Here is a 27853-nt window from a genome sequence, read left to right on the forward strand (position 1 = left end):
GTGTAGGTAGGGAGTTAGGAAGGGGATAGGTCAGTCCAGGGAGGACGGACAGGTCAAGGGGGCGGGATGAGGTTGGTCGGTAGGAGATGGAGGTGCGGCTTGGGGTGGGAGGAGGGGATAGGTGGGAGGAAGAACAGGTTAGGGAGGCAGGGACGAGTTGGACTGGTTTTGGGATGCGGTGGGGGGAGGGGAGATTTTGAAACTTGTGAAATCCACATTGATACCATTGGGCTGCAGGGTTCCCAAGCGGAATATGAGTTGCTGTTCCTGCAACCTTCGGGTGGCATCGTTGTGGCACTGCAGGAGGCCCAGGATGGACATGTCGTCTGAGGAATGGGAGGGGGAGTTGAAATGGTTCGCGACTGGGAGGTGCAGTTGTTTGTTGCGAACCGAGCGTAAGTGTTCTGCAAAGCGGTCCCCGAGTCTCCGCTTGGTTTCCCCGATGTAGAGGAAGCCACACCGGGTACAGCGGATGCAGTATACCACATTGGCAGATGTGCAGGTGAACATCTGCTTGATGTGGAAAGTCTTCTTGGGGCCTGGGATGGGGGTGAGGGAGGAGGTATGGGGGCAGGTGTAGCACTTCCTGCGGTTGCAGGGAAAAGTGCCGGGTGTGGTGGAGCTGGAGGGGAGTGTGGAGCGGACAAGGGAGTCACGGAGAGAGTTGTCCCTCCGGAAAGCAGATAAAGGTGGGGAGGGAAAGATGTCTTTGGTGGTGGGGTCGGATTGCAGATGGCGGAAGTGTCGGAGGATGATGCGTTGGATCCGGAGGTTGGTGGGGTGGTACGTGAGAACGAGGGGGATTCTTTTTTGGTTTTTATTGCGTGGACGGGGTGTGAGGGATGAGGTGCGGGAGATGTGGGAGACACGGTTGAGGGCGTTCTCGACCACCGAGGAGGGGAAGTTACGGTCCTTGAAAAACGAGGACAACTGAGATGTACGGGAGTGGAATGCCTCATCCTGGGAGCAGATGCGGCGGAGGCGAAGGAATTGGGAATAGGGGATAGCATTTTTGCAGGAAGGTGGGTGGGAGGAGGAGTATTCTAGGTAGCTGTGGGAGTCGGTGGGCTTGAAATGAATATCGGTTTCTAGGTGGTTGCCCGATATGGAGACAGAGAGGTCCAGGAAGGGGAGAGAGGTGTTAGAGATGGTCCAGGTAAACTTAAGGTTGGGGTGGAAGGTGTTAGTGAAGTGTATGAACTGTTCGAGCTCCTCGTGGGAGCACGAGGCGGCGCCGATACAGTCATCAATGTAACGGAGGAAGAGGTGGGGTTTAGGGCCGGTGTAGGTACGGAAGAGGGATTGTTCTACGTAACCTACAAAGAGGCAGGCGTAGCTTGGGCCCATGCGGGTACCCATGGCCACCCCCTTTGTCTGTAGGAAGTGGGAGGAATTGAAAGAGAAGTTGTTGAGTGTGAGGACGAGTTCGGCTAAGCGGATGAGGGTATCAGTGGAGGGGGACTGGTCGGGCCTGCGGGACAGGAAGAAGCGGAGGGCCTTAAGGCCATCTGCATGGGGAATGCAGGTGTAGAGGGACTGTACGTCCATGGTAAAGATGAGGTGTTGGGGACCGGGGAATTGGAAGTTCTGGAGGAGGTGGAGGGCGTGGGTGGTGTCACGGACATAGGTAGGGAGTTCCTGGACCAAGGGGGAGAAAATGGAGTCTAGATAGGACAGACATTTGAACAATTTATACCCATTTTACATGTAAGTAGTGACATGGAAAGAATCTCAGCAAAATTGAGTTTGAGTTTGAATTAATTGTCACATACCGTGATAAAGTGAAAAGGGTTGTTTTGTGTAGTATACAAGGCAGATCGTACCATACAAAGCACATCAGGATAGCAGAACATAGTTCAGAATATAGTGTTACAGCGGAAGAGAAGGTGGAGAGAGAGAGATCAGAAGAAGCTGTTCTTGAATCTATTCGTACGTGTATTCAAACTTTAAAAGCTTCTGAGCAATGGAAGAGGTTGGAAGAGTGTATAACTGGGGTGGGATGGGTTTTTGATTGTGTTTGTTGCTTTCTTGAGGCAATCGTATAAATCGTTTGATTTTATTACTTGAATAATAATGCTTGTAGCATAACTTCTAAAACAATGTAAAAATGTTTAAAGCCAAATAACATTTTTTCATTTAAAACTGTTCTGTATGTGTGTGGGAGAAAGAAATTTTTCTTGTAATAAGAAATAGGACACTGCATGTCTTGTTTATAATTAATTCCCTACTGAGGAAACTGCAACAAACTACAGTTTTGAAATATGCTATTTCTGAGAAATTGATCCAATTTGCACCTTATTAGTAATAGAGATTGGCAATCCTAGTTTGATGTTAATTGAGAAAATATCATTGTGATTGCTAAGATCTTGGGAAATAACACTCCCAAACCTAAAAAAAATTAAACTGCCATATAATGGAAGTATTAGCTTGTAAGCTTATTTGTATTTTTTGTTATTTGTTATTTTAGTGAAGAAGTAAGAATACAAACCACTTTATACTCACAGCTAATTTTCTGCTTACAGTAGTAAGCAAGAAAATGAATGCTATGATTAGTTGTAAATGGTAGTAAGTGAGAAAAAGGAAGGAAATAAGTGGTATGCATATGAACATTGTACATTTCTACATAAGTTCCTTTTCAAAAATCCCCTTTTGATTTCTTTTTTGTTAACCAATTTTTCCTGTTCTGTCAAGATGCCTCAATTTGAGTTAGAATACACTATAAATTTCCAGACCTCCTCATAGAGCAATCCTAATGCTAGTCAATTTGCAAAGATATTGCTTAATCTCTCAGCAGGTGAGGCTTGGAAGCCAGAATTATATTTTGCATTGCATTATCCAGTCAAGCATATTTCCTCCTTTTTCTGATCAATAATCTCTGGTTAAACAAATAATAAAAAAAATGACAACTATTTTGACAGATTACCTTTCATTCCGAACCTGAACGACATTCTCATATTTTTTGCGTAGCTGTATCATTTCCTCTTCAGCCTGGTTAATCAAAGAACTAAGTTTGACAATTTTTATCTTTTGGCCTTCTCTCTTTTCTCCCAACTCTCGGAGAACCTGGTCGATTTTGCATATTGCTCTCCGCAGGCTATCTCTGATGACATGACTGTTAGAATGCTTTAACTTGTATTTTTGAAGTTGGCTGTAATGGATATGAGATAAAGTCACACAGGTGAACACTGTAATATATTTTGGGTCACATTTAATATATGCACGAACATTAGAGATTACTAGAGAAGTCTACGGCGATTAACTGATTCATCAAAACGTGTCCACCATCTGTAAGACATATGTCGGAATGTGATGGAACTTGCCTGGATGAGCGCAGCTCTAACAGCACTTAAGAAACTCGACACCATCTAGGACAAAGCATCTTGCACGATCAGGATCTTAAGTCACCACTGTTAACATTCACTCTGTCCACCACCGACGCATGGTGGCAGTGATGAGTACTATCTTAGGTCCTTCAATGGCACCGTCATCACTGTCCGTTACACTATCTATTTTGCTGTCAACTGCAAACTTAGGAATCACGCCTCCTATATTCTCATCCAAATCATTTATGTAAATGATGAAAAGCACTGGACCCAGTACCGATCCTTGTGGCATACCGCTGGTCACAGGCCTCCTTGGGAAAGCAACCCTCTACCACCACTCTGTCTCCTACCTTCAGGCCAGTTTTGTATCCAATTGGTTAGCTCCCCCGGCTCCCAGGCGATCTAACCTTACTAACCATCTTACCACACAGAACCTTGTGGAATGCTTTGCTGAAGTCCATCTAGACAACGCTCTGCCCCCATCAATCTTCTCTGTTACTTCTTCAAAATACTCAATTAAGTTCGTGCAAAATGATTTCCCATGCACCAAGCCATGTTGACTATTCCTAATTGGTCCTTGCCCTTCCAAATGCATGTAAATCCTGGCGCTCATAATTTCCTCCATCAACTTACCCACTACTGGCATAAGGCTCACTGGTCTATTGTTCCAGTGAGCCTTGCAGCCTTTTTTAAAAATGGCATAACTTTAGTCAACTTCCAGTCTTCTGGTACCCTGTCTGTGGCTGTTGATGACACAAATATCTCAGTAGGGGGCCCAGAAATCTCTTCCCTAGCTCCGTACAAAGTTCTAGGAAACACCCAATCAGGTCCGGGGGTTTTATCTTCCTTCAGGCATTTTAAGACCTCCAGACGCTCCTCTTCTGCAATATGAACTCTTTCCAAACCATCATTATTTATTTCCCCAAGCTCCCTAACTTCTATGTCCCTCTCAACAGTAAATACTGACGTGAAATAGTCATTTAGTATCTCACCAATCTCCCATGGTTCCACACATAGACAGCCACGTTGATCTTTAAAGGGTCCCTATTCTCTCATAAGTTACTTTTTTGCCCTTAATGTACATATTGGATTCTCCTTAACACTATTTGCCAAAGCTATCTCATGTCCTCTTTTTGCTCTCCTGATGTCCCTCTTGAGTATACTCCTACTGCCCTTACACTTCTTTAGGGATTCACTTGATCCCAGCTGTCAATACCTGATATATGCTTCCTTCTTTTTCTTGTTCTAATGGTTAAAGATTTAATTACATAACTTGAAGTTCCCATGGTTGTCCTAATCAACATTCCTCATGCTGCTGCCATGAGCAAAAATTGATTATTTGGTCATTAATCCTTTTGATAATTATGTGTCATCATTAAATGCAAAATAGCAGCTACATTTCAAAGCAATTAATTGTATGTGAATTTATTCGAGATGCTATTAAATAAATCAAAAAATGCAAGGTAATTTTTCTTCCTTTAAGATAGTCAATGAAATAACATGGTCTTTGATCATTTCTTGAAATAAACTTGTAAGGAAAAGTCACATTACTGGAGAACATTGAATAAAAAAGGACAACTTTTCTTTCTTTCTTCATACTGAGAAACAACGTTATCAAAGTTGTAAAATAGTAAGTATCTGTGCATGGCAAGAGAGATAAAGGGCACAAATTATTTCTGTAAACATATGTTAGCCTTTGTCTGTTAAACTGTTAAATGAAAGTATATTTTTTAAATTTAAAAATGGAGTTGTGCACTTCATTTACATAGTACACTTTCCCATGGTTTAGAATTTTGGATTTACCTGTCTTTGAGCAGTGTAGTAGTCCTGAGAATTTCCATTTCATTCTGTAGAATTTTTATCTTTTCCCGCATTTCTGCAGATATCTGTGCTGCACTTTGTATGAGATTAACATATTTGTTTCTCTCATTTTTGATGGTCTGGTACACTTTGACAAAATTCTTTAGGCTATAACACAAAGAAAAACATTAACATTTTCCTTCACTTAAAATGCCATAATACCACTGTACTTATCTTGTAGAGAACTGGCATAGACAGTTCACAGGTCCTACTGTGCTTGAATGATTTAGTGATTCTATTTAAATATATACTGAAATTATTTTGACAATTGTTCTGTTTCCAAGAAAACTTTTGAAATATTTGGTTGAATGTGATGGTGACAATTTCCATTTATAGTAAAATACAGTAAAAGTATTTAGTAGAATACAATAAAACTATATTTATCCAACACACAGTGTGCAACTAGATCATTCCCATTGTATTTAATGATTTTTTCTAGCATGATTGGTCAAAGTTGTATTAAAAATTGGCTCAGATCTTCCAATAACTGTGCAATCTGCAATATGTTTACCCTGTCTCTGCAACCTGCTTCCAACAGCAGTGAAAGTTAAGACATTCACATCTCCTCTGTTCCCCCTCCCACACCCCTAGTTCATCCATCTCCCCTCACCCACATCCCCGGTTTAAAAGGAGTAGGGAGAATCCATTCAAATAATCAGCAACCACCACCACCTCCCCCACCACCATTCTTCTTCTACGAAAACAGATGTTTAATTTCTGCTTTGTTCTGTTTAGCCATTTTCCTGTTCATCACTATAAATTTTCTTGTCCCCACCTGTAATGGACCCACATGTATCCTTGCTAATTCTTTCACATTCACAAAACAATTAAAATTTTCAACAGTCCACTTGTATGTTCCCCACTAGCTTGCCTTCATATTCTCCTGACCCTTTCTTTATCAGTCTTCCTTTGCTGGGTCCTACATTGTTCCCAATCCTCAGGCCTAGCATTATTTCTGGGATCATTGTAAGCCACTTCCTTGGATCTTAAGCAATTTTTAACTTCTTTCATTAACCATGGTTGATCCACCTTTAACCATTGTTGGCTCACCCTCTATCATGGCCCTTCTGTCAACTTCCCATCCCCTCAGGCCCCTTTGTTCCACCATTGTTTGGAGCTCACTCAACGGAGGGAGTTGAATAGCACCAGGGATTGGGGAATGAGTGAAAATGAAGAATTAATTACCTCAAAACCACTTGGAACCACTAAACTGCAGGCATATCTGAAGAGTCATGTCTTCAGTTCATTACAACAAAGGGATGAAGGCTTCACTTCAGCTAAGTTTTGCAAGAAAACCTCCCTATTCATCAGGACAATTGATCAACGCTGTAGCCTAGAACAACATAATTTTAACATTGAAGCTCTTCCCAATGCATTGCAGCAGAAAGTTAATGTTGTCAGTATCTCCACTGTGCATCCGCACTGCACAGGAACTGGAAGCTGGTGCTGCTGACATTATTGTTGTGCACCTGTTGTTGTTGCCTGTTCCTCACTACCCCATTTCCGTGCCCTCAGAAACCAACGCGCCACACTCGCTAGCTGCTCCTCTTGGTAACTCACTTAACCATTCCCATGGTGATCTACTTGTCATTTGTTCAGGGAGTGAGCATCGATTGAGGTGGCAGGTAAGGAAGCAAGGGCTCTTTCTGAGATTTCCTCTGAGTGAATAATTTTGCAATTTGTTGAAGGTACACAGGCAACTATACTAAATGAAATTAATCATTAAGTATGAAACCATTGTGCAAGTCCTGCTGTATGACTAATAATGATAACACAGACATTGCGATTTGATGGGCTGTGTGTGTGTGCACCCTGCAGTTGGAGTGATGGAAAATCCAGCCAAATTTAAAATTCAATTGGTCCTATAAGCCACAACTTCATTACAGATCTGGGCAATTAGTTTCAATTTTCTTCATTGTAAGTTTAATAATGATGCCTAGGAGATTTTGTAAATGTGTTTTCAGGCTCCTTCATCCAATAAATTATGAAGTACTCTTGAGCTTAATTTTCCATCTCACCATTGTGATTGTGAGCTCTGATTTATTTTTTCTCAGTACTCAGAGACAATTATGTAGTAGAAGCACTGCAGGTATTAGAAATCTGAAATGTAAACAGAAAATGCTGGAAATACTCAGCAGTTTTGGCAGCGTCTGGGCGGTAGAAAGAAACAGAGATAGGTAAGCTTTGCACAGTTAAGAAGAAGAGCTCACATCTGGATTGAGGCACAGTCTGAGCGAGTATATATTTCTGGGATTTTGGAATTTGGGAATTCATTCATTCCCATTGTATTTAATGATTTTTTTCTAGCATGATTGATCAAAGTTGTATTAAAAATTGGCCCAGATCTTCCAATAACTGTGCAATCTGCAATATGTTTACCTTCTCTCTGCAACCTGCTTCCAATAGCAGTGAACGTTAAGACATTCACATCCCCTCTGTTCCCCCTCCCAAACCCTAGTTCATCCATCTCCCCTCATCCACCCGCAGAGGGGAGGAGGTGCTTTTTGCTTGCTTTTTTGGTTCATAGTTTGTAAGATCTTTTTAACAGGATAAATTGAACCTCGTGATTAGTGACATCACAGGAAAATCATAAATTCATCGGTTGGTAACTGCTGTTAATTTGAATATCTACAGCAAATTACCTTCAGATTAAACATAAATGGGAGAAGTATTTTACAGATGAAAAACTAAAAGATTAGGAGGAAATTTTAAATAAAAATAAGAGTTAAGTAAACAAAATAGTGATGCAAGGCTAAGCATAATTTGGGAGCTGATGGACCTAATTGTGGTTCATGGTGGCCACATATGTAGCAATTTCTTGAGGGATTCCAGATCAGCACTGATGTTCTGGAGTCTGAGCTTCAATGCATCTGGGAGGGGGAGTTACCGGGTCAGCGTGTTTCAGCGGTCATATCCCTTAGATTAATTTGGTTAGTGGTCAGGGACAAGAAGGTGTCATATTGTCAAGTAGTACCAAGGAAACATAGAAATGTATGGAAATCTTATAATAGACAAACTAAAACATTTTGTATCCTAACGCGTGAAGCATTTGGAATAAGGTAGATGAACCAATGGTGCAAATTGAAATAAATGAATATGATCTCATTAAAGCCATCAAAGAAACATTGTTACAAGGAGATCGAAACTGTGAACTTAACACTCAAGGATATTTGACCTGTTGGAAAGACAGGAGGGGAGGAAAAGGTGATAATGTAACACTCTTAATAAGAAATGAAATGAGGACAGTTGTGAGAGCTGATCTAGGCTTAGATGATGTAGAGTCTGTTTTGATCAAGGTAAATAACTGCAAGGGAAAGAAGACATTGATAAGAGTAGTGTATAGACACCCCCGAATCCAAGGCCGCACTGTAGGAAAGGGTATAAATTAAAAAATAATAGAAGCATGTACAAAGAATAGAGCAATTATTATGGGAGACTTTAACCTTTATGATGATTGGGTCAATAAAGTTGGAAAGGGTAAGTATGACAATGAATTCATACAGTGCATAAGGGATACTTTCCTGAAGCAGGAAACCAGGGGACAGGCTTTCCTAGATCTGGCAATGAGTAATGAGGCAAGTTTAATAATTGACCTCTATGTAAAAGATCCCTTAGGAAGCAGTGATCATAATATTTATTTTGAGTTGAGAAATTTGGATCAGAATCAACTGTGTTTAACATAAATAAATTTTACTTAAATAAATAAATAATGGGAATTACCGTGAAATGAGAATAGAGTAGCTAAAGTGGACTGCAGATAGATTAGCAGGAAAGACAGTACAAAAGGAAGTGGCAGACCTTAAAGGAGGTAATTCATGACACTTACCAAAATTATATCCAAGGAGGAAAGATTATAAGAGAGAGGGGTAAACCAACCATAGCTAACCAAGGAAGTTAAGGAGAGCATAAAGTTGAAAGATAAACCATACAAGGAGTCAAAAGTCAGTGATAGCCCCAAACAGCCAACATGGCTTCATGAAAGGGAAGTTGTGTCTAACTAATTTATTAGTGTTTTTTGAAGAACCCTCAACCAGAGTGGATAGAGGACAACCAGTAGATGTGTTATGTTTGAACTTATGAAGGCATTTGTCAAGGTACCACACAAAAGATTAAGTCATAAGATAACAGCTCATCATGTTGGCGATAGCATATAGGTGTGGATAGAGAATTGGCTAATGGGCAGGGAACAGTGAATGGGGATGAAGAGTTATTTTTCAGGTTGGTAACTTGTAACTAGTGGGGTTCCATAGTGACTGCAACTGTTTACAATACATATAAATGACTTGGAGGAAGGAAGCGAATGTACTGTAACCAGATTTTCAGATGATATAAAATAGGTGGAAAGGCAAGTTGCGAAAGGGATGCAAACAATTTTCAAAGAGGTATCGATAAGTTAAGTAAGTGGGCAAAATGTTGGCATATGGAATATAATGTGGGAAAGTGTGAAGTTGTTCATTTTAGTAGGAAGAACAAAATAAAGAAAAGCTGCAGAAATCCGCAACACAAAGGGACTTGGGAGTATTAATGCATGAAACATAGAAATCTAGCACACAAATGCAGCAGGTAATCAGGAAGACTGATGGAACATTGGCCTTTATTTTAAGGGAGTTGCAGTATAAGAGTGGGCAAGTCTTACTGTAACTGTAAAAGGCACTGGTGAGACCAGTTTTGGTCCCTTTATTTAAGGAAGGATATTGTTTAATTGGAGGCAGTTTAGAAAAGGTTCACTAGGATGATCCTGGGTATGGAGGGATAGTCTTATGAGCAAAGGATAAACAGGTCTGGGCTCTATTCACTTGAGTTTAAAAGAATGAGAGGAGATCTCTTTGAAACATTTAGGATTCTTTAGGAGCTTCACAGGGCAAATGCTAAAAGGATGTTTTCCCTCTTGGGAGAATAGAGAGCAAAGTCTTGGAATAAAGGGGGGCCAATTTAAGACTGAAATAAGAAGCAATTTCTTCTTTCAGATGGTTGGGAGTCTTTGGAATTTCTTGTCACAGAGACCTGTGGGGGTGGAGTCCTTGTGTATACTTAAGGTTGAGACAGATAGATTCTTGAAGAGTGGGGTAATCAAGGGTCATGGGAAAGGCAGGAAAGTGGATGTGAAGTATGTTGAATTAGCCATGATTCTATTTAATGGTGGAGCAGGCTCAAGGGGCTAAATGATGTATGCCTTTTCCTATTTCTTGTGGTCTTATGAAGTTCCTTTACTTGAAACATTGAGTGTGTTTCTCTCTCCATAGACGGTGCCAGATCTGCTGAGTATTTCCAGTATTATCTCCTCTTATTTGTGATTAATGCATCTATAAAGACATTCATAATAGTTCTGCTTTTTGAGTCTATTACTGAGAGCATGCAGTACTCCATCTCTTGTGATCATTATAGGTATGCATAGTTATGGGACACTTATTTTTGTTTAAATGGATAAAATATAGAAATATGGAAATTATTGTGTGCAAATTATTCTGAAAATTATTTTAAACATACCTGGAATCAATTGGAAGCCACAAATAAACTATCATTGAATGCCAACTTCGCCAAAATATGAATAAGGTATGAAAAGCATAACTGACTCGTCTCTTTCCTGTGCATTGATAAAAGCCTGATGGAGTTGATCTGTTTGTTTTTTGTAACAAGGTTTGAGGGAGGTAAATTAGTATTGTCGGCTGTTGAGATACATGATAAGGATAGATAATGACGACAATGTTGGGCAGCTTGGAGTGGAGTTTAATTTGGGCTGGAAAAGAGATGAAAGTATTGATAAAAATTGACTCGTACAAAGTAAGATGTTCTTACCTAACCAGCATTTGTCTATGCTTCTTTTCAGAATCCTGTAAGGTCAGTTTCTCCTTTTTCAGCTCTTCTATGGTTCGTTCACATTTACACTGTTTTAAAAACAGTACAAAACAACAACAGTATATAACAACAGTACAAAACATTGATCTCTGATATTATGAACAAACAGCAATTTTTAAAAAAGTTTCTCCTGGTAGTTGATTTGTTTCCCAACTTATATTTTTTTCCTGTCTGTATATCTACCTCTTTAGTTGCTCCCCAATCTATCTTTCTTTGTCTAAAACTGATTTTTATCCTTCACCATGTATGATAATAGAATATTCACAGATGTTATGGTATTCATGATGGCCAGAATTTTAACTACCTGGTTTCAGAAAGCATTCATCACATCCACTTTCCTGCCTTTCCCATGGCCCTTGATTACCTTACTCTTCAAGAATCTATCTGTCTCAACCTTAAATATACACAAGGACTCTACCCCCGCAGGTCTTTGTGGCAAGAAATTCTAAAGGCTGTTAAGTGTGTTGTGAGATCAGTATCTAGTACCTAACTTGCTTGAATCAACAGGCTTAAAAGAAGGCAGAAAAAAGTATGTTTTTTTTGTGTTAAAAGAACTGCTTGGGTGTGAGAAGGAACAAGAGATTCTGAGGTCTGCACAAAAACTTAGGGTTCATAGAAATTCTTTCGTTCCTCAGCATCGTCTCCAGCAATCAGACAATAAGTTGGGAGGGGTTCCATTAGACCCTCCCAGTTGTCTTTGATGGGAGAGGGTAGGTGGCAGAAAGAGTAAGTTCTAGACCTGGAGTTTCAAACTTCCTTTATGTAATGCAGAGGAGCAGTCTGATTAAACTTTTTGAACCTCTTCTCACCTCAGTTCTTCAATCCTCACAGGATTTTGTTGAAATTGTTTTCATGCCAAAATTATATCATTGGAGACTGTACACTTAAGAAAGGACCCCTAATTTCCAGGCAAGTATCACTCTCATCTGCTGGGATGAGTAGATTCAAATGACAATCTGGTGGAAAACATTGGGACTTCAAAAGGTTAGACCATTGGACAACCTTACTGCCCCTCCATCCGTTGCTGCTTGAAAGAAGGAATAAAAACCAACTTGCAAAAACTGACACCTTCACAGGTTTGGGGCCCCAATATTCAATGGTTCTAGAAATGTTTAACCGACATTGCATAATTTGCCCTCTGATTTTATTTTGTCTTGTAAATCATCTTCAAAAGAAGCATAAACTATTTTTTCCTGTTTTATATATGTTCTTTTGTATTTGTTGCTAATTTTTATTAAACTCAAACAAATAAATGTTACTGTTATGCGCATATTTCCTGACATTTTTAAATATTATTTATAAAATAAGAATGAGAAATTAGAAATTCAGAAGCACCTGCATATTCATTAGATCCCTTGCTTTCTGATCTTTCTCATCAGACCTGATCTGGGCAAGCCGGGCTAGGTTTATAACCTCTTCACGGGCACGTCTTTGTTCTGTGATGAGATTATCTTCTTCAAGCATACGTTTACGCAGTAAATTAACCTCTACCTCCGTCAATGAAAGCTGCATGTAAAGTTGGCAGTTAAATGGTCATATTTCAGAAGACAATGAAAGATTTTTTAATGAGAATTAAACACTTTACTGTATATTTTATGAGTTATTAATTCCATCATTGATCATTTTAAGTGCTAACAATATAAACTAAAGGCTGAATTCTTTGATTCTTTTGGCAACTTGTGTTTTTGGGAAGACCCATAGCCTGCTGAATGCCTCGGCCTATGAAAAGGTCTGTGCTTCAGCTCATTAATTATGCAAAAAGCCTCTATGGCATCCAGCTGGTGCAATCATGTGGCAGGAGTGGTGGACATGCTCGCTAGAAGTTTGAGATGTTCACGCCATTAGCGCCAATATGTAAATACAAGCTCCACAGCACTTCAGGATCTACAAGCCCAGAAGTAGCCAGAACTAAGCAAACATCCTGGAAAGGGAAGCTAGCAGCTCACTGCTGATAGAGACCTGCAGGTGCTGGTGGATGAAGTGGTTGAGGAGAGGGCAGCGCTGTTTCCTACAGGCTGCCAAAGGAGGTCTCGCCACCACCAGACGCAGCCAGCTAAGACAGAGATTGCAAGCCTGGGTCAATATGGTGTTCCAGGTTTAAAAAAAAACAGTTCTAAAAGAAGGTTAGTGACCTTCTGTGGTCCATAGGTCTAATACCACAACTTTCTCTCTGTTACCTCACACTACTAACTCTAATCCTGCCTCTGCACACACCTCTCACCAAGTCTCATGGACTACAAAGGTCACTGTTGTAGCATGTCCAGTGAATGGTTCTTTCTTACTTCATTCTCTCAAATGACTAACTCTTCTTACTCTCTGCACTTTTCAATCACTCACTGGAGAGACTTCATTACCACTCCTGCCCCTACATTGCCACTAATGCTTCTCCCATCCACTTACAATGTACTCAACCATCTCTTTATGTTATTGCAGGGAAATATAAACTGCCATAAGTGGATGGAGAAGGAGAAGGCTCATATTGGGATGGCAGATGTTAGCTCCTTACCCCATGTGAGGAGAAAATTAATGCTGGAGTTGGTAGCCAAAAGGCAACTGTTCACGTGGGGTTGCTGAGATCTCCATGAACAACCAACCAAATGAGTTTCAATATGCTGTGCTGCACTGCTTTTCATTTAACACCACTGCTAACTCGTAACAAGATTTTAGCCCTTTTTCACAAACAATTCCCTCACTTTTGTGCAAGTGCTGGTGGGACCCAGTGAACAGAGAAAGAGGTCAGCACTGCCTACCCTTAGCTCTATCTTCAACTTTCACAGCATGGACTGGAAAGACTTTCAACTGCACCTTCTATCAGCTCAGAGATCTTCACTCAGATCAGAGTCAGGAGCACAATCTGGTAAGTGCATTATTAGTACAGCTTTGCAGAAGCTGAGGAAGAAATGTCCTAGGTATCTATCACTCGGAGGACAGCCAAAGACAAAGCACCTATTCAGACCCAGGCAGAAGACGATCCCATGGTCTTGGCCATAAGTGGCTTCATCAAAATGCAGAAATGCTCAGGAACGACTGTCAAAGGCTATAAATGAACTGGATCGAAGGATGGACGAGTTCACCATTGGTAATGCAAGCATCTGGCTGCATCCATGGATAGGTTGGCTACTGCCATGGAGACTGACATCCAGCACACATAAGTTTTAAAATGTGGGTGCTGCATATCTGAAATAAAATGAGAAAATGCTGAGAAATTTAGTAGGTCTGGTCGCATCTGGGGCGACAGAAACAGTTAATATTTGAGTCTGGTATGACTCTTCTTCGGAAATAAGTTCAGATATGCATACCATCACTTTAGCCACTGGTGCTCAGCATTAATGGTACAGTGAGAGAGAGGAGAGGGACCTCAACCTCAAGTCAGATGCCCTTCCGCTCAGGGAGACAAGGTAGTGCTAGCAGGCACCCAGATGGAGGAGGAGCCATACTCCACACAGAAGCTTTCTCTCAGCTCACTCCAGAGATGTTTGTACCCCCCACCTCCCCAGTTTCTATGATGTCAATGCCTGTGAATTCTAAGCCTTCAGAGGAGTGTGACCCTGCATCTAGGTGGGGCATTCTCAGCAGGACGGGACCCTTAAGGCCAAATTCCCCCAAAGACAACCAGCTAAGCATTTCAGGCCAACTATAGAGCAGTCTTCCTTCACTCCAGATGCAGATGTCAGGACTGTATTTAGATGTAGTGCAAGAAAGAGGAAGAAAAAATCTTACAGTGGCCACATAGGTGCACAGGTGACACTTCATTTTAAATAATCCTGCACTTTTGTAAATATACATTCACTTACAGTCTTAAAATATCTGGTCTAGTCTCGTTATAGGTTTTGGACTTGATGAAGTCACACCCGTTTGAAATATGAGCAGCCTTTTCAGGCATCCCAAGGACAAAAGGCATTTAAGGACCAAATATTGTTCATTTCTCACAAGCAACTGACTCCTTGACTGCAGATAGTTGAGCTGTAGTGACAGGCTGAATTTAACAGTGTAATGACTTATTGGTGATAGTGCATTATAAATTAAGCTCCACTGTTTTCCTGAGGTATCACAAATGAGAAAGTTTGATTAAACCACTAAATTGTCTAATTCTATATAACTGTCTTTTTAGGTAAAAATAATATGCACATCTGGTGTTTTTTTTCCCATAACCAGTAAATAACAATTAATTGGAATTAAACATTTTTAATAAATGGAATAGAAACATGAATAGTTAATTTATAACTTTATAACTTAAACTCTACCCTTTTAAAAAAATCCATAAACATACAAACAGAAACTTGAAGACATGTAAGTCATTAGTATTATGGGTGGACAATAAACAAAAATTTGGGAAATCCAGTTCAATAGCATCAGTTCAGACTACAGGCATTAATGATTAAATTTCTTGTGGTTCCATTCACTTCCTTCTGACACTTTGCTGATGACAGACTGTAGATATTCCAATTCTCAGTCTTTCATTCACTGGTTGAGAATCTGCCTTTACAGTGTCTCTGAAGGTAGTTTTCTCTTTCTTCCTTCAGTAAGGGATTTGCAAAAAGCAGCTTATGGAGGAAAGGTGAGGCAAGGCAAATAGCTGGCTACTGGGAATTTTCTTTTACTTCTGCACGCATGCTTTCATTTTGTATGCTGAATGTTCCTGCTTATTGTCTACACAAAGGCATTACAGCCATTTGCTTAGGAATCAGTCAAGAAGTTGTTACTATGCTGGTTTTTTCTGAACCCACAATAACTAGTGCCATTTGAAAAGCCAATCAAAAGACCATGCCTGGGTAGAATTGCCCTGAATACTCATACAGGCAGTGCCTTTGTGGAAGATCTCCCTCATTGCTTGAATAAGGCAACATTGCAGACACAACTCATAATGTGTTCCAGTAAGTTGTTTATAAAACTGTAAACAACTTCTTACAGAGCTTTCCTGGTTCAATGCAGTACCTTCTCCCATTTTAGTCCACAGCCCTAAAAAAAAACAGTCTTTACAACAGTGAGCATTTAAATACTGTAAATTAACTTTGATGTTAAGTAACAATTTCTCAATTAAAGAAGTTGCTAAATACTTCTTGCGTTCAATAAGGCTATGTGCAGGATCTTGAATTTGGGGTTCATCCACTTTCATCTGCTTTCTTTCTCATTTTTCTTTTTACTTCAGCTTTTTTTCTCTTTTCTTTCATTTTTCCATTTGTTTCTCTTTTCTTTTAAAGCCTTCTGCGGTGGATTAATCAGCAGGATCGGCACAGCATCAAAAGCGGGTCATGGGCGGAAAGGTGGCAGCCTCCCAGCAGTCAGTAACAAAAACAGAAATTGCTGGAAAAGCTCAGCAGGTTTGGCAGCATCTGTGAAGAGAAATCAGAGTTGACATTTTGGGTCCAGTGTCCCTTCCTCAGAACTGATGGTAGCTAGGAAAATGTTGGTCTTTATGCAGAAGATATGGTGGGGAGAGGAGGTAAGGTGTAAACGATAGATGGAGATAGAGCTCAAAGAGAGAGAAGAACAGACAAAGGAGTGGATAACGATCTGGCTAGGAGGATGAATAGCTGTTAATGGAGACTGTTAGTGGCTAACAATAGGTAGTATGTAATAGCAGACTATGTGATAACAAAGCCTGGTGTGTCGGGGTGAAGGCTAGGACAAAGGAGAGTTCCATCCCCAAAGTTATTGAACTCAATATTGAGTCCAGAGGGCTGCAGAGTCCCTAAGCGGAAAATTAGGTGTTCTTCCAGCTTACTCTGAGCTTCACTGGAGCACTATGGCAAACCTGAGACAGAGATTATCCACTCCTTTGTCTGTCCAACAGTTCTATCTCTTTGAGCTCTATCCCCACCTATCCTTTATTCCTTAACCCCAACTCCCACCCTATCTTCTGCATATAAACGGACATTTTCCTAGCTACGATCAGTTCTGAGGAAGGATCACCAGACCTGAAATGTTAACTCTGATTTCTTGTCACAGATGCTGCCAGACCTGCTGAGCTTTTCCAGCAATTTCTGCTTTTGTTCTGATTTACAGCACCTGCAGTTCTTTCAAGCCCAGCGGTCAGTGGCAGCCATGGCAGACAAGACAGCAAGGACATCCTCCCATCATTCAGGGTGGTGGCAAAGCTTGTCCAGCGATTGAAGACGGCGACAGCAACAGACTTCTCAGGGTGGCAGCACCGGCAAGGTGACATCTCAGAGGAGGGCGGCTGGAATGGGACTCTTGGCAAGGCGTTGGTGACCTAGCCTGGTAGTGGGGCCAGGGATTCTTGGTTGTGCAGCTTGTGGATTCAGCATAGGATCTAGCGTCAGTGGCAGCAGCAGCAAAGTGGGCCCAGTGGTAAAGAAATGGCACGTAAAGAGTGACAACTCCTAGACGGGTGAGTCTGGCACAGGCAGCGATGAGGCGGTGGAGGAGAGATGGAGGTGCAGGTATCATTGGTGAGCCAGCTCAGACTCATGGTGGAGGTGGCAGAACAAGATAGATTCTTTCAGTGATATCTTTTTATTCTTAAACTATTCAAAATGATGACGAATTATGGCCACAGTTGAAGATTTTCACTGCATTTTATTGTATTATTCACTGTAAAATGCAAGCGACAATAAATCATTCAATTCGATTCAAATTCAAGTTGTTAAGAGCAAAATATGCATGAATGAAAATGTGCTGATTGGAAAGTATGAGTCTGTGCTTTTGTAAATAAGTGAAATGTTGAGCACACTTCAACCCTTCACCCTACTTAAGCTGTAGAATTCATTTTCCAAATATCTACGCCTATCCACCTTTCTTCATTTAAGCTAGACAATCAGATTTATGACATATCCTAATAACAATGCCTTAAATAGGTTTGGCTTTTGTGGTTGGTCATTGCTCAAAATTGCAACCCCCTTCACTATTGTGAGGTTGGTATGCATGCATCCAGCAAGGTGGCTATCACTGGACGGTCAACTCCATTCTCTGTCTCTCCCTAGACGTCCATGTTTCCCTTTTCTTGCAAGGAGAGGAAACAGAGAATTTTGAATTGGAAAGGATTATGTGAAGAGGGTGCAATGACAACATTTGTAGAGAGCTAATGTGCATACTCATGTAGGGAGGAGGTACCTGGAGTAAAAGAAATCAGTGAGATGCTTGTGGTGTTGGTCAGAAGGGTGCAGTGCAGGAGAATGCTCTCATAAGATCGTTGAACTTCTTTGAGTACTGTTTCCAAGTTCAAGGGACTGCAGTCCTGCTGCTCATTTTCTCAGCCACTTCCCTTGATACCAGCTTGGAAAGACTGGCTAGCTTGTCCTCGTGTCTGCAAGAGACAGCTTTTCATTTCAGTTTCTCAGATATCACAGTTGGACTTCCAGGATTGAGTCAAGGACAGGGGTGAAGGGTGGAGCCTTCTAATGTCTCCTTTCCATTCCTTTGGTTGTTGACTCCTCAGGAAACAATGTAGCATTCAATCATTCTGATCCTTGTCTGCATCTCTTATGTAGAAAAACTTCCTTCGATAGGGTGCTGGTCGTCATCACACCTTCAGTTAAAAAGCTATGGGAATGCCTGCTTCTCCAATAAACAGGTTGTAAACCCACTCTTCATGTAAACGTTTTTCCAATGAAATTCCACCAACACCATGTGGTTAGGAAAATAAACAAAATCAAGAACTTATCAATACCTGATTTTTACCTATGACAATTGCGACATTATCATTAGCAGAAAGACTGCAGGATTCGAGATAAAGGCCTATGACCACCTACTCTGCATTTAGGGAATGACAATAAATGTTGACTTGCCAATAATCATATCCTGAGAACAAATGTTAAAAATTGTGGCTTACCTGGTCTGCTAGTTTTCTTTTTAAACTTTTAACCTCACTTTCCAGTTCATTCCTCTTTTCCAAAAATGCTCCACCAATCGGAAACGTTTCTACCTATAGATACAAAAGATGAGCAAGCCACATGATCACAGTGAGGGAGACCTCATTGGAGTGAGACATAGTGAGTAACTGGGAATTTGGGTCAAAATGGTAATTTAGGGCAGAGAGGGAAAGAGGTGATTAATTAAGATTTACTCCAAAAAAATTCTTCAGAGTGAGAAGTGAGTGGGAGAGGAAATAAGACGTGGATAGAGAGGCTACCTGTACTGAGACCAATGGTGGTGTGATGTCACAAGTACAGGGAAAGCAACTGATTGTTGACACAAACAGAAATTGCTGGAAAGACTCAGCAGGTCTGGCAGCATCTATGGAGACCAAGCAGAGTTACCATTCTGGGTCCAGTGATCCTTTTTCACAGCTAATTGGTGAATTAGTTTCATCAGTATTTCCAATCTTTAACTTGAAAGTTGAGTATTTAGTTTGTGTTTAGGTCTCTTGACATTTTTTTTCTGTCTTTCTGAGAAGTAGTTTAAGTTGTCATACTAAGTCTATACTTGTTCTCAATAGTTTTAGGAGTTACAAAATGGCAGGTGAAAAGGGTCATGTGGAGTGTACATCCTGTGCTATGTGTGAACTCATGAACGTATCATATGGGCCAGGTAAAGACATCTGCAAGAAGTGCTTGAGCTCCAGGTTTTGGAACTTGAGCCTGGAGTAATTGTTGTGCATCTGCAAGACAGATTTTCAGAATACTTTTGATAAAGTCCCCCACAGGAGGCTGCTAAAAAGATTAAAATAACGTGGGATTGGAACTAATGTACTAGTATGGATTAATGATTGGCAAGCAAACAGATAACAGTAGGAACAAATGAAACATTTTCGCATTGGTGCGCTGTTGCTAGTGGGGTACTGCAAAAATCAGTTCTTGGGCCCCAGCTGTTTACAATATATATCGAAGATTTGGAGATGGACACCAAAGATAATATTTCTAAATTTGCTGACAGTAAGCGCATGTGTTATGAGGAAGATGTAAAGCAGCTTCAGGAGGATTAGGATAGGCTTAGTGAACGGGCAGAAACATTGTAGATACAATACAATATGGAAACATGTGAGGTTATGCAATTTGATAGGAGAAACAGATGTGAAGAGTATTTCTTAAATGGTAAGAGGTTAAAAAGTGTTAATGTACAAAGAGACCTAGGTGTCCTTGTCGAACTGAGAGCTAACTCGCAGATGCACCAAGCAATGAGGAAGACTAATGAAATGGTAACCTTTATTGCAAAGGATTTAAGTGCGGGGAGTAGTGAAGTCTTACTTCAATTCTATAGGAGCTTTGTTTGGCCATAGCTGGAGTACTGTGTTTTGGTCTTTTATCTCAGGAAAGGCATTATTGCTGAAGCAAAATGCAATGAAGATTAACCAAACTTATTCCCAGGATGGCAGGACGATCTATGAAGAGACATAGGGCAAGCTAGGCCTGTATTCTCTAGAGTTTCAGAGAATGAGAGGTAACCTCATTGAGACTTACAAAATAATTAAAGGGATAAACATGGCAAATGCAGGTAAAATGTTTCCTCAGGTTGGTGAGTCTACAACCAGATGTCACAATTTAAATATAAGGGGGATGTCACTTAGATCTAAGATAAGAAGTTTTCATTTACTCAGAGGATTGTGAACCTTTGGAATTCTCTAATGCAGAGAGTTGTGGAAGCTCAGAATTTGACTATGTTTAGGGCACAGATTGATTTCCAGTGGTGAAGAGGGAAATGGAAATAGTTGGGTCAAAAGCATTGAAGTATTTGATCAGCCATGGTTTTGAATGGTGGGACAGGCTTAATGAACTGAATTGCCTGCTTCTGTTGCTATGTTCTTAAAAATTGAAAAAGCATTCATGTGAGTTCAAGCATTGTCAATCATTAATTGCATGAAATCTGTGGCAGCTTTCCATCTCAAAGACAATGGTTTGTGCTGTGATAGTCAATTCTGTATTAAGCATCATCAACAGTCCTACCCTGGCATGAGAGTATGAACTAAATTCTTTTACTTTGAAGGTAGTTGCACAGATTGCAATGAACTAAATGAAACATACCTGTGTTTTAATTTTTTCATAGCTAAATTCAGCATATGCCAGTGCATCCATTGATGACTTCAGCTGTTTTTCTTTTTTCTTTGTCTTTCGGAGCTCTCGGTCCTTCTCTCTTTGTTTCACCACCACCGTGTCAGACAGTATTTTCTTTTCAGTATGGATGTAACGTAGATGCAAGTCCAGGGAAGCTCTGTTAACATCGAGTAAAAGAGTTACTGAACTGTTGTATTTGTTGATTGTTGTGGTCAAACTTCAATAAGGAGAATTAACCTAACAAAGAAATAAATTATTTAACATGGTCTAAGTTTAAAGGATTAAGTCTTACATTCAAATGCAAGTATAAGGGCTGAATTTCCATCTTTGTGGCAGAATCGGAAAACTTCCTGACTCAGTGCATTGCTTGCATATAAGCACTTGCAGAGACAAGATTTTCCTTATGGGGGCTAGGGAAAGGTGATGACTGTGGGTGTGGAACAAAGCTGCTTAAAAAGTCTATCTGGTGCTCAGGGACTTTGTGCTAGTTGTAACAAAAAACAGTAAGGCTCTCTATTTCTCACATCATGTACACTCCTCATGCCCCATCCACCCAGCCTCCCATGGTCCTCATACCATTCAAGTCAAAATATACCCCTCCACCCACACTCCTTTCCCTTTGGAATTTTTATCATATCTTTTTGTCACTACAGAGTATATAGTGAGTGATTGTATATGGAAATGCCATAGCCTGGCATGGAGGGTATGAGGGGCAAAATATGTGAATGAAGAGACCTCGCTTAGCATAGAGACTTGGATAAGACCTTTAAAACTTACTTTTCAAAAAGTTTCCTCATCCAGACTATCATTCACTGTGTCTCTGGGGTATCGTGAACCATGAATCCTTTAACCATGGCTCAACTCGTTGCAAATTGTGGAGGGCCAGGACAGCATATCCTTGCTTTGAAGCTGGCCCAGTCAGGAGTGCGGGATTGAGTTCATGACCTAAATCAATCTGCACCCTTAAATGGCATTGGTGAACATTGTGGGTGCTAAGAATGAAGTTGGGAATCCTGGAATCTGATCCCTGCTGCTATTTTTAACCCTACATGGACCCTCCCAGACTCCATGAAAATCCATCTCTAAATGTTTAGAAATTCCAGTTGATACTTTAAAATATAATGGTCATGTGAATAGACTTTAAATTCCAGATTTTAAATGCCAAATGTCTGAACGTTATTTTTTTAAAAATGCTATTATATGTTTTATTATGGTAATATGAAGAAGTTCATAAATATGTGCAAACATTCGATGCATTGATCCCATAAAATCTCATCATTAGCTTTTATGCAAAGGGTGAAAGACTGATGAAACAAATATTCGAGTCAAGATACCTGAATGAGAGTGGCTATTAAAGATCAGATTTCAGTTCTTCTAAATCATAACTTTTCTGTATATGGTTGCATCTCTTGTCTTATGGAACTATACTTGATTTGTTTTGAAGTGACATCTCAATGATGTAAAAACACTGTATAAATGCAAGTTTGTTTATCCTCAGGCTAAGGATGAAACATGAATGGTGAAATATAATTTTCTGAGCGACAATTCTGGATACTCTAAGCATCAACAATATGGAACAAGCTTGATCGACCAGGTGGGAATTTTTCAACTACTTTTGTGTATTCATACATTCTACAATAATCTCAGTTCCATATTGTGCAGTGCACTTTGTAAGGGTGCCATGTGAAAAACAATTGAAATGGACACATGTATAATTTACTGGCAAACAGATTAACAAATACAGGCATAAGCATCAACGCTGCCCACCTTCAGTTGCAGACATAATTTTCTTTAAAGAAGTTCCTTCCTGTTTTCTTTGAAAGTCCATGCACGAATGAAGCAGATCATATATCTGATTTTATTAGGTGCACTGGCACCAATGATTAACTTGCCTAAGAAGCAGGGGAAGTGACAGATTTAGGTTTGGAAACCCCCACCCTCTCAATATCCCTGGTCATGTTTGTAACAAGCAGAAACTTCTTCCCTAAAAAGGACACAGGAAACACCTGTTTTTAAGTGACAAATGAAAACAATGAGCATCTTTATATTAAAGAAAGATTGCTTCATCGATGTTCGATAAAGGAGGAGAAAAGTGCATTGTGAATAAAAAGGAATGGTAAAGAAAATGAAATTTTAAGACTTAAAAAAACATTGAGCAGGTCCCCCCAACTGCACCAGATCAGGAAGTGTTTCCCAGAAAGAAAAACAGGTGAGACCTGTTCTCTTAGTCATATTGAACTTGTTTTGTAAATACAAACATATTCCTGATGTCGTTATTATTACGGGTTGGAAAACATTTAGTGTTCAATACAAACCTTTGTCCCATTAATGTAGATTCATTTTCTTTGCCCAACTCAACCATCTTAACTAACTGGTTGTGTTCTTGCTCCTTGCTGTCCAGTAAAGTCCTTTTGTCATCCAACTCTTTCATTACCTCCAATTTCTCATCTTCGACCATTCTGCATTTATTTTCTATTTGCTGTACTGAACCAAGAAGTTCATTGTATTGTGCATCTATTTCAGCTTTTGCCTTCTCCAAATTGCTGAGTTAAGAAAAGAACAATACATTTTAATAAACAGCAACTGCAATATTTTGACCATGAATATATTTTTCACCATGAATGCAATGAATCATGTTAAATTTTATATCTTAATAAATCACTGGATAAATACATAAATATTTTGACATGGTACTTTGCAAGCTATCATTCACTGGTGACTTAAGAGATGGATGAGGAGAACAATGAAAAGTTTTCTTGTGTCAAATAGGATAAACTATGCAAAAGCATTTGCCTTTGCCACTGATTTTAATGTGAGGGGATCCAAATAAGTATGACCAATTTTGTTGACTTCCTGAATTGTAGTAAGAGTAGAAACAGCAATCAGAGTCTTTGTCATCTTCCAGTAGGAGGAAAGTAAACTGTGCCTTGGCTTTCACTGGTAACTCATGGTGCTGAATTAGAAGGTCAGTCATGATCTCATTGAATGGTGGAGCTGGCTTGAGAGATGAATGGCCTGCTCCTGCTCCTATTTCTTATGTTCTTATGAATTATGTTGAATATTGTGCAATCATCAGCAAACATTGCCACTTCTGACCTGATGATGAAGCAAAGATCTTTGATGAAGCAGCTGAACGGTTAAACCTAGGAAATTTGCCCGAGGAACTCCTGGAGCAATGTCTTGGGATTGAGATGATTGGCCCCGAACAACTACAACCTTTGAATCAGGCATGATTCCAGCTCTGAGGAAGGGTCACCGGAACCAAAACATTAACTCTGATTTCTCTTCATAGATGCTGCCAAACCTGCTCAGCTTTTCCAGCAATCTCTATTTTTGTTTCTGATTTACAGCATTCACAGTTCTATCAGTTTTTATGATTCCAACCTGTGCAGGTTTCCCTCTGATTTCCACTCTCTCCAGTTTTGCTAGGGTTCCTTGATACCACACTCGGTCAACTGCTGTCTTGGTGTCAAGGGCAGTCACTCTCACCTTTGGAGTTTGATTTTGTTTAACCATAGTTGGACTAAGGGCTGTAATCACGTCAGCAGCTGACAGTCAGTGAACAGGTTATCCTGAAGGGAACCACTTGTTATGATAAATTGTAATTCTAAGTTGCTGCAATTTTTGTCTACATTGTTGTAACTAACATCTGGAGTTAGAATTGCAAATCATTTCCTTTGCGCATAAAAGATGTTTTGAAATGTTAGCAATATGTGCTCAATGCACATTTAAAAATTTCTTGGAAGCTTCAAATCAGTTTTCAGAGAATGAGCAAAATTCAGAGAAATGCCTGTAGTCAATGAAATATAATTATATCATGGAACATACAACATTAGAACTGTACAGCACAGGAACATGATGCCAAATTAAACTAATCCTTTCTGCCTGCCCTTGGTCCATATCCTTCCATATCCTCTGCTACCTTCGTGCAATGTAGTTTATTATCACTTAAATGTAAATTGTAACTATTTGCTCACAAATTATAAAAGAAAACCTACTTTCTTTTGCGATTCAACTTCTGTATATCTTTGGCCAGTTGAACAGGAACAGTGTGTAATTGGACCAGATCAAGCTATGGACAGGAAAAATAAACACAAGTTGTCACTTATTATAAAATAGTTTATATGTGATTTGGACTTTGAAAATTGTTTGTTTCCTGTTATTCAGTGCTTGTTTGGTATTAAGCTGTTTAATTTTTAGAAAATTCACTTGTGGGACTTGGGCATCGCTGCATGGCCAGCATTTATTGCCTGTCCCTAGCTGCCCTTGAACTGAGTGGCCTGCTAGGCTATTTCCGAGGGAAATTGAGAGTCAACCACATCGCTTTGGATCTGGAGGCATATGTGGGTCAGCCCAGGTGAGAATGGCAGATTTCCTTTCCTGAAGGACATTAGTGAGCCAGAAACGTAGAAGATAGGAGCAGGAGAAGACCACCGCCCTTCGAGCCTGTTCCGCCATTCATCATGATCATGGCTGATCATCCAACTCAACAGCTTAATCCTGCTTTCTCCCCATAACCTTTGATCCCATTCACCCCAAGTGCTATAGCTAGCCGCCTCTTGAATACATTCAATGTTTTGGCATCAACTACTTCCTGTGGTAATGAATTCCACGGGCTCACCACTCTTTGTGTGAAGAAATATCTCCTCATCTCCGGAAATGGTCTACGCTGAATCCTCAGACTGTGACCCTTGGTTCTGGACAAACACACCATCAGGAACATCCTCCCTGCATCCACCCGGTCTAGTCCTGTTATAATTTTATAAGTCTCTATGAGATACCTCCTCATTCGTCTGAACTCCAGCGAAAACAATCACAACCTGGTCAATTTCTCATCATACATCAGTCTTGCAATTCCCGGAATCAGCCTTCGCTGCACTCCCTCGAGAGCAGGAGCATCCTTCCTTAGAAAAGGAGACTAAAACTGCACACAATATTCCAGATGTGGTTACACTGAGGCCCTGTATAACTGCAACAACAAATCCCTGCTCCTGTACTCGAAACATCCCGCAATGAAGGCCAACATACCATGTGCCTTCTTTACCACCTGCTGCACCTGCATGCTTACCTTCAGCAACTGGTGCACAAAGACACCCAGATCCCACTGCACACTCCCCTTTCCCAATTTACAGCCAGCCATTCAGGTAGTAATCTGCTGTCTTGTTTTTGCTTCCAAAGTGAATAACCTCACATTTATCCAAATTATACTGCATCTGCCATTGATTTTCCCACTCATCCAACCTGTCCAGATCATGCTGATGGATCTTTGCATCCTCGTCACAGTTCACCCTTCAACTCAACTTGATATAATCTGCAAACTTTGAAATGTTACATTTTCTTCCCTCATCCAAATCATTAATATATATTGTGAATAGCTGGGATCCCAGCACTGATCCCTGTGGCACCCCATTAGTTACTGCCTGTCAATTTGAAAGGACCAATTAATTCCTATTCTTTGTTTCCTCTCTGCCAGCCTATTTTCTATCCATCTCAGTACACTTCCCCCAATCCCATGTGCTTTAATCTTGCACAATAATCTTTCAAGCGGGACTTTGTCATAAACTTTCTGAAAGTCCGAATATACCACATTGACTGGCTCCCCCTTGTCAACTCTACTAGTTACATCTTCATAGAATTCCAACAGATTCATCAAGCATGATTTCCCCATCATAAATCCATGTCGACTCTGCCTGATCCTGCCACTGTTTTCTAAATGCTCTGCTGTAAAGTCCTTGAAAATGGATTCAAGAATTTTCCTCACTACTGATGCTTCAAGATAAGGAGTTTAGAGGGGATTTGACGAAAATGTTTTTCACCCAGAGGGTGGTGGGTATCTGGAACTTACTGACTAAAAAGGTGGTAGAGGTAAGATCTCTCAAGACATTTAAAAACTATTTTGATGAATACTTGAAACATGAAAGCATAGAAAGTCAAGTGTTAGAAAATGGGATTAGAACAAACAGATGTTTGATGGCCGGTGTGGACATGATGGGTCAAAAGGCCTCTTTCTGTGCTGTAAAACCTCTATGATTCTAAATATACATTTATTCAAAGAGTCGCTTTGTGCTTTCTCACTTTGAGGTGTTCTTCGTTTTCTTGCTTCTGTTCCAGTTCTTGTTGCAAGTTTTTCATATCTTCTGTTTTGCTTTCCAATTCTTCCTTTGTTGTTTTAATTTCACGTTTTCTCTGTGTAATCTCTCTACTTAGTTCAATACAACCTTCTCTCAATGCTTTTGTCTTCCTTTCAAAATCCTGCAAAGTCAGAAGAAAAATAAATCCAACAAAGGAAAACATTGCTCCAGGAATAAAATACACCTTTAATACAGTTAAAAGCTTTGTCAACAATATTTTTCTTCAATCAGGGTTAGGGGCCTCACTGGCTGGATAGGCACTTATTGACCATCACTAATTGCCCTGGTGAAAGTGGTGTTGAGTTGCCTTCTTGAACCACTATAGCCATTTGGTGTAGATTCGGTTAGTCTAATTCAGTTTCTAGTCAATGGTAACCCACATGAAGTTGATAGTGAGTGATTAAGCGATAGTAATACTATTTGAGGTTAAAGGAGTTAGATTCTGTCCTGTTGGAGATAGTCATTGCTTGGCACTTGTGTGGCATGAATATAACTTGCCATGTGTCAGCCTAAGCTTGCATAATGATCATGTTTTGCTGTATCTGAAGAGTCATGTGAAGAGTTGTGCTGAACATTGTGCGATCATCAGCAAAAATACCCATTTTTGACCTTTTGATGGAGGGAAGGTCATTGCTAAGCAGATGAAGATAGTTGGACCTAGGATACTACTTGAAGAACCCTGAAGAGATGTCCGAGCTGAGATAACTGGCCACCAACAACTGGAACTAAGACA

General features: G+C 40.2%; 1 protein-coding gene across 1 annotated transcript in view; it reads right to left on the bottom strand.

Annotated features, from left to right (window-relative positions):
• The window catches only part of ccdc146 (coiled-coil domain containing 146), a 140197-nt gene that overhangs the window by 32201 nt on the left and 80143 nt on the right, over window positions 1-27853 (bottom strand). Inside the window, exons 7-15 of the mRNA XM_048610438.1 lie at window positions 27065-27241; window positions 24988-25061; window positions 23305-23532; window positions 20960-21146; window positions 18832-18924; window positions 12375-12545; window positions 10980-11068; window positions 5127-5291; window positions 2924-3148 (exon numbers count right to left, since the gene is read on the bottom strand). Of these exons, the coding sequence (XP_048466395.1) occupies window positions 2924-3148; window positions 5127-5291; window positions 10980-11068; window positions 12375-12545; window positions 18832-18924; window positions 20960-21146; window positions 23305-23532; window positions 24988-25061; window positions 27065-27241 (1409 nt within the window). The remainder of the gene's footprint in view (window positions 1-2923; window positions 3149-5126; window positions 5292-10979; window positions 11069-12374; window positions 12546-18831; window positions 18925-20959; window positions 21147-23304; window positions 23533-24987; window positions 25062-27064; window positions 27242-27853) is intronic.

The sequence above is a fragment of the Rhincodon typus genome, chromosome 22 (assembly GCF_021869965.1).
Source record: "Rhincodon typus isolate 14 chromosome 22, sRhiTyp1.1, whole genome shotgun sequence".
Taxonomy (NCBI): Eukaryota; Metazoa; Chordata; class Chondrichthyes; order Orectolobiformes; family Rhincodontidae; genus Rhincodon; species Rhincodon typus.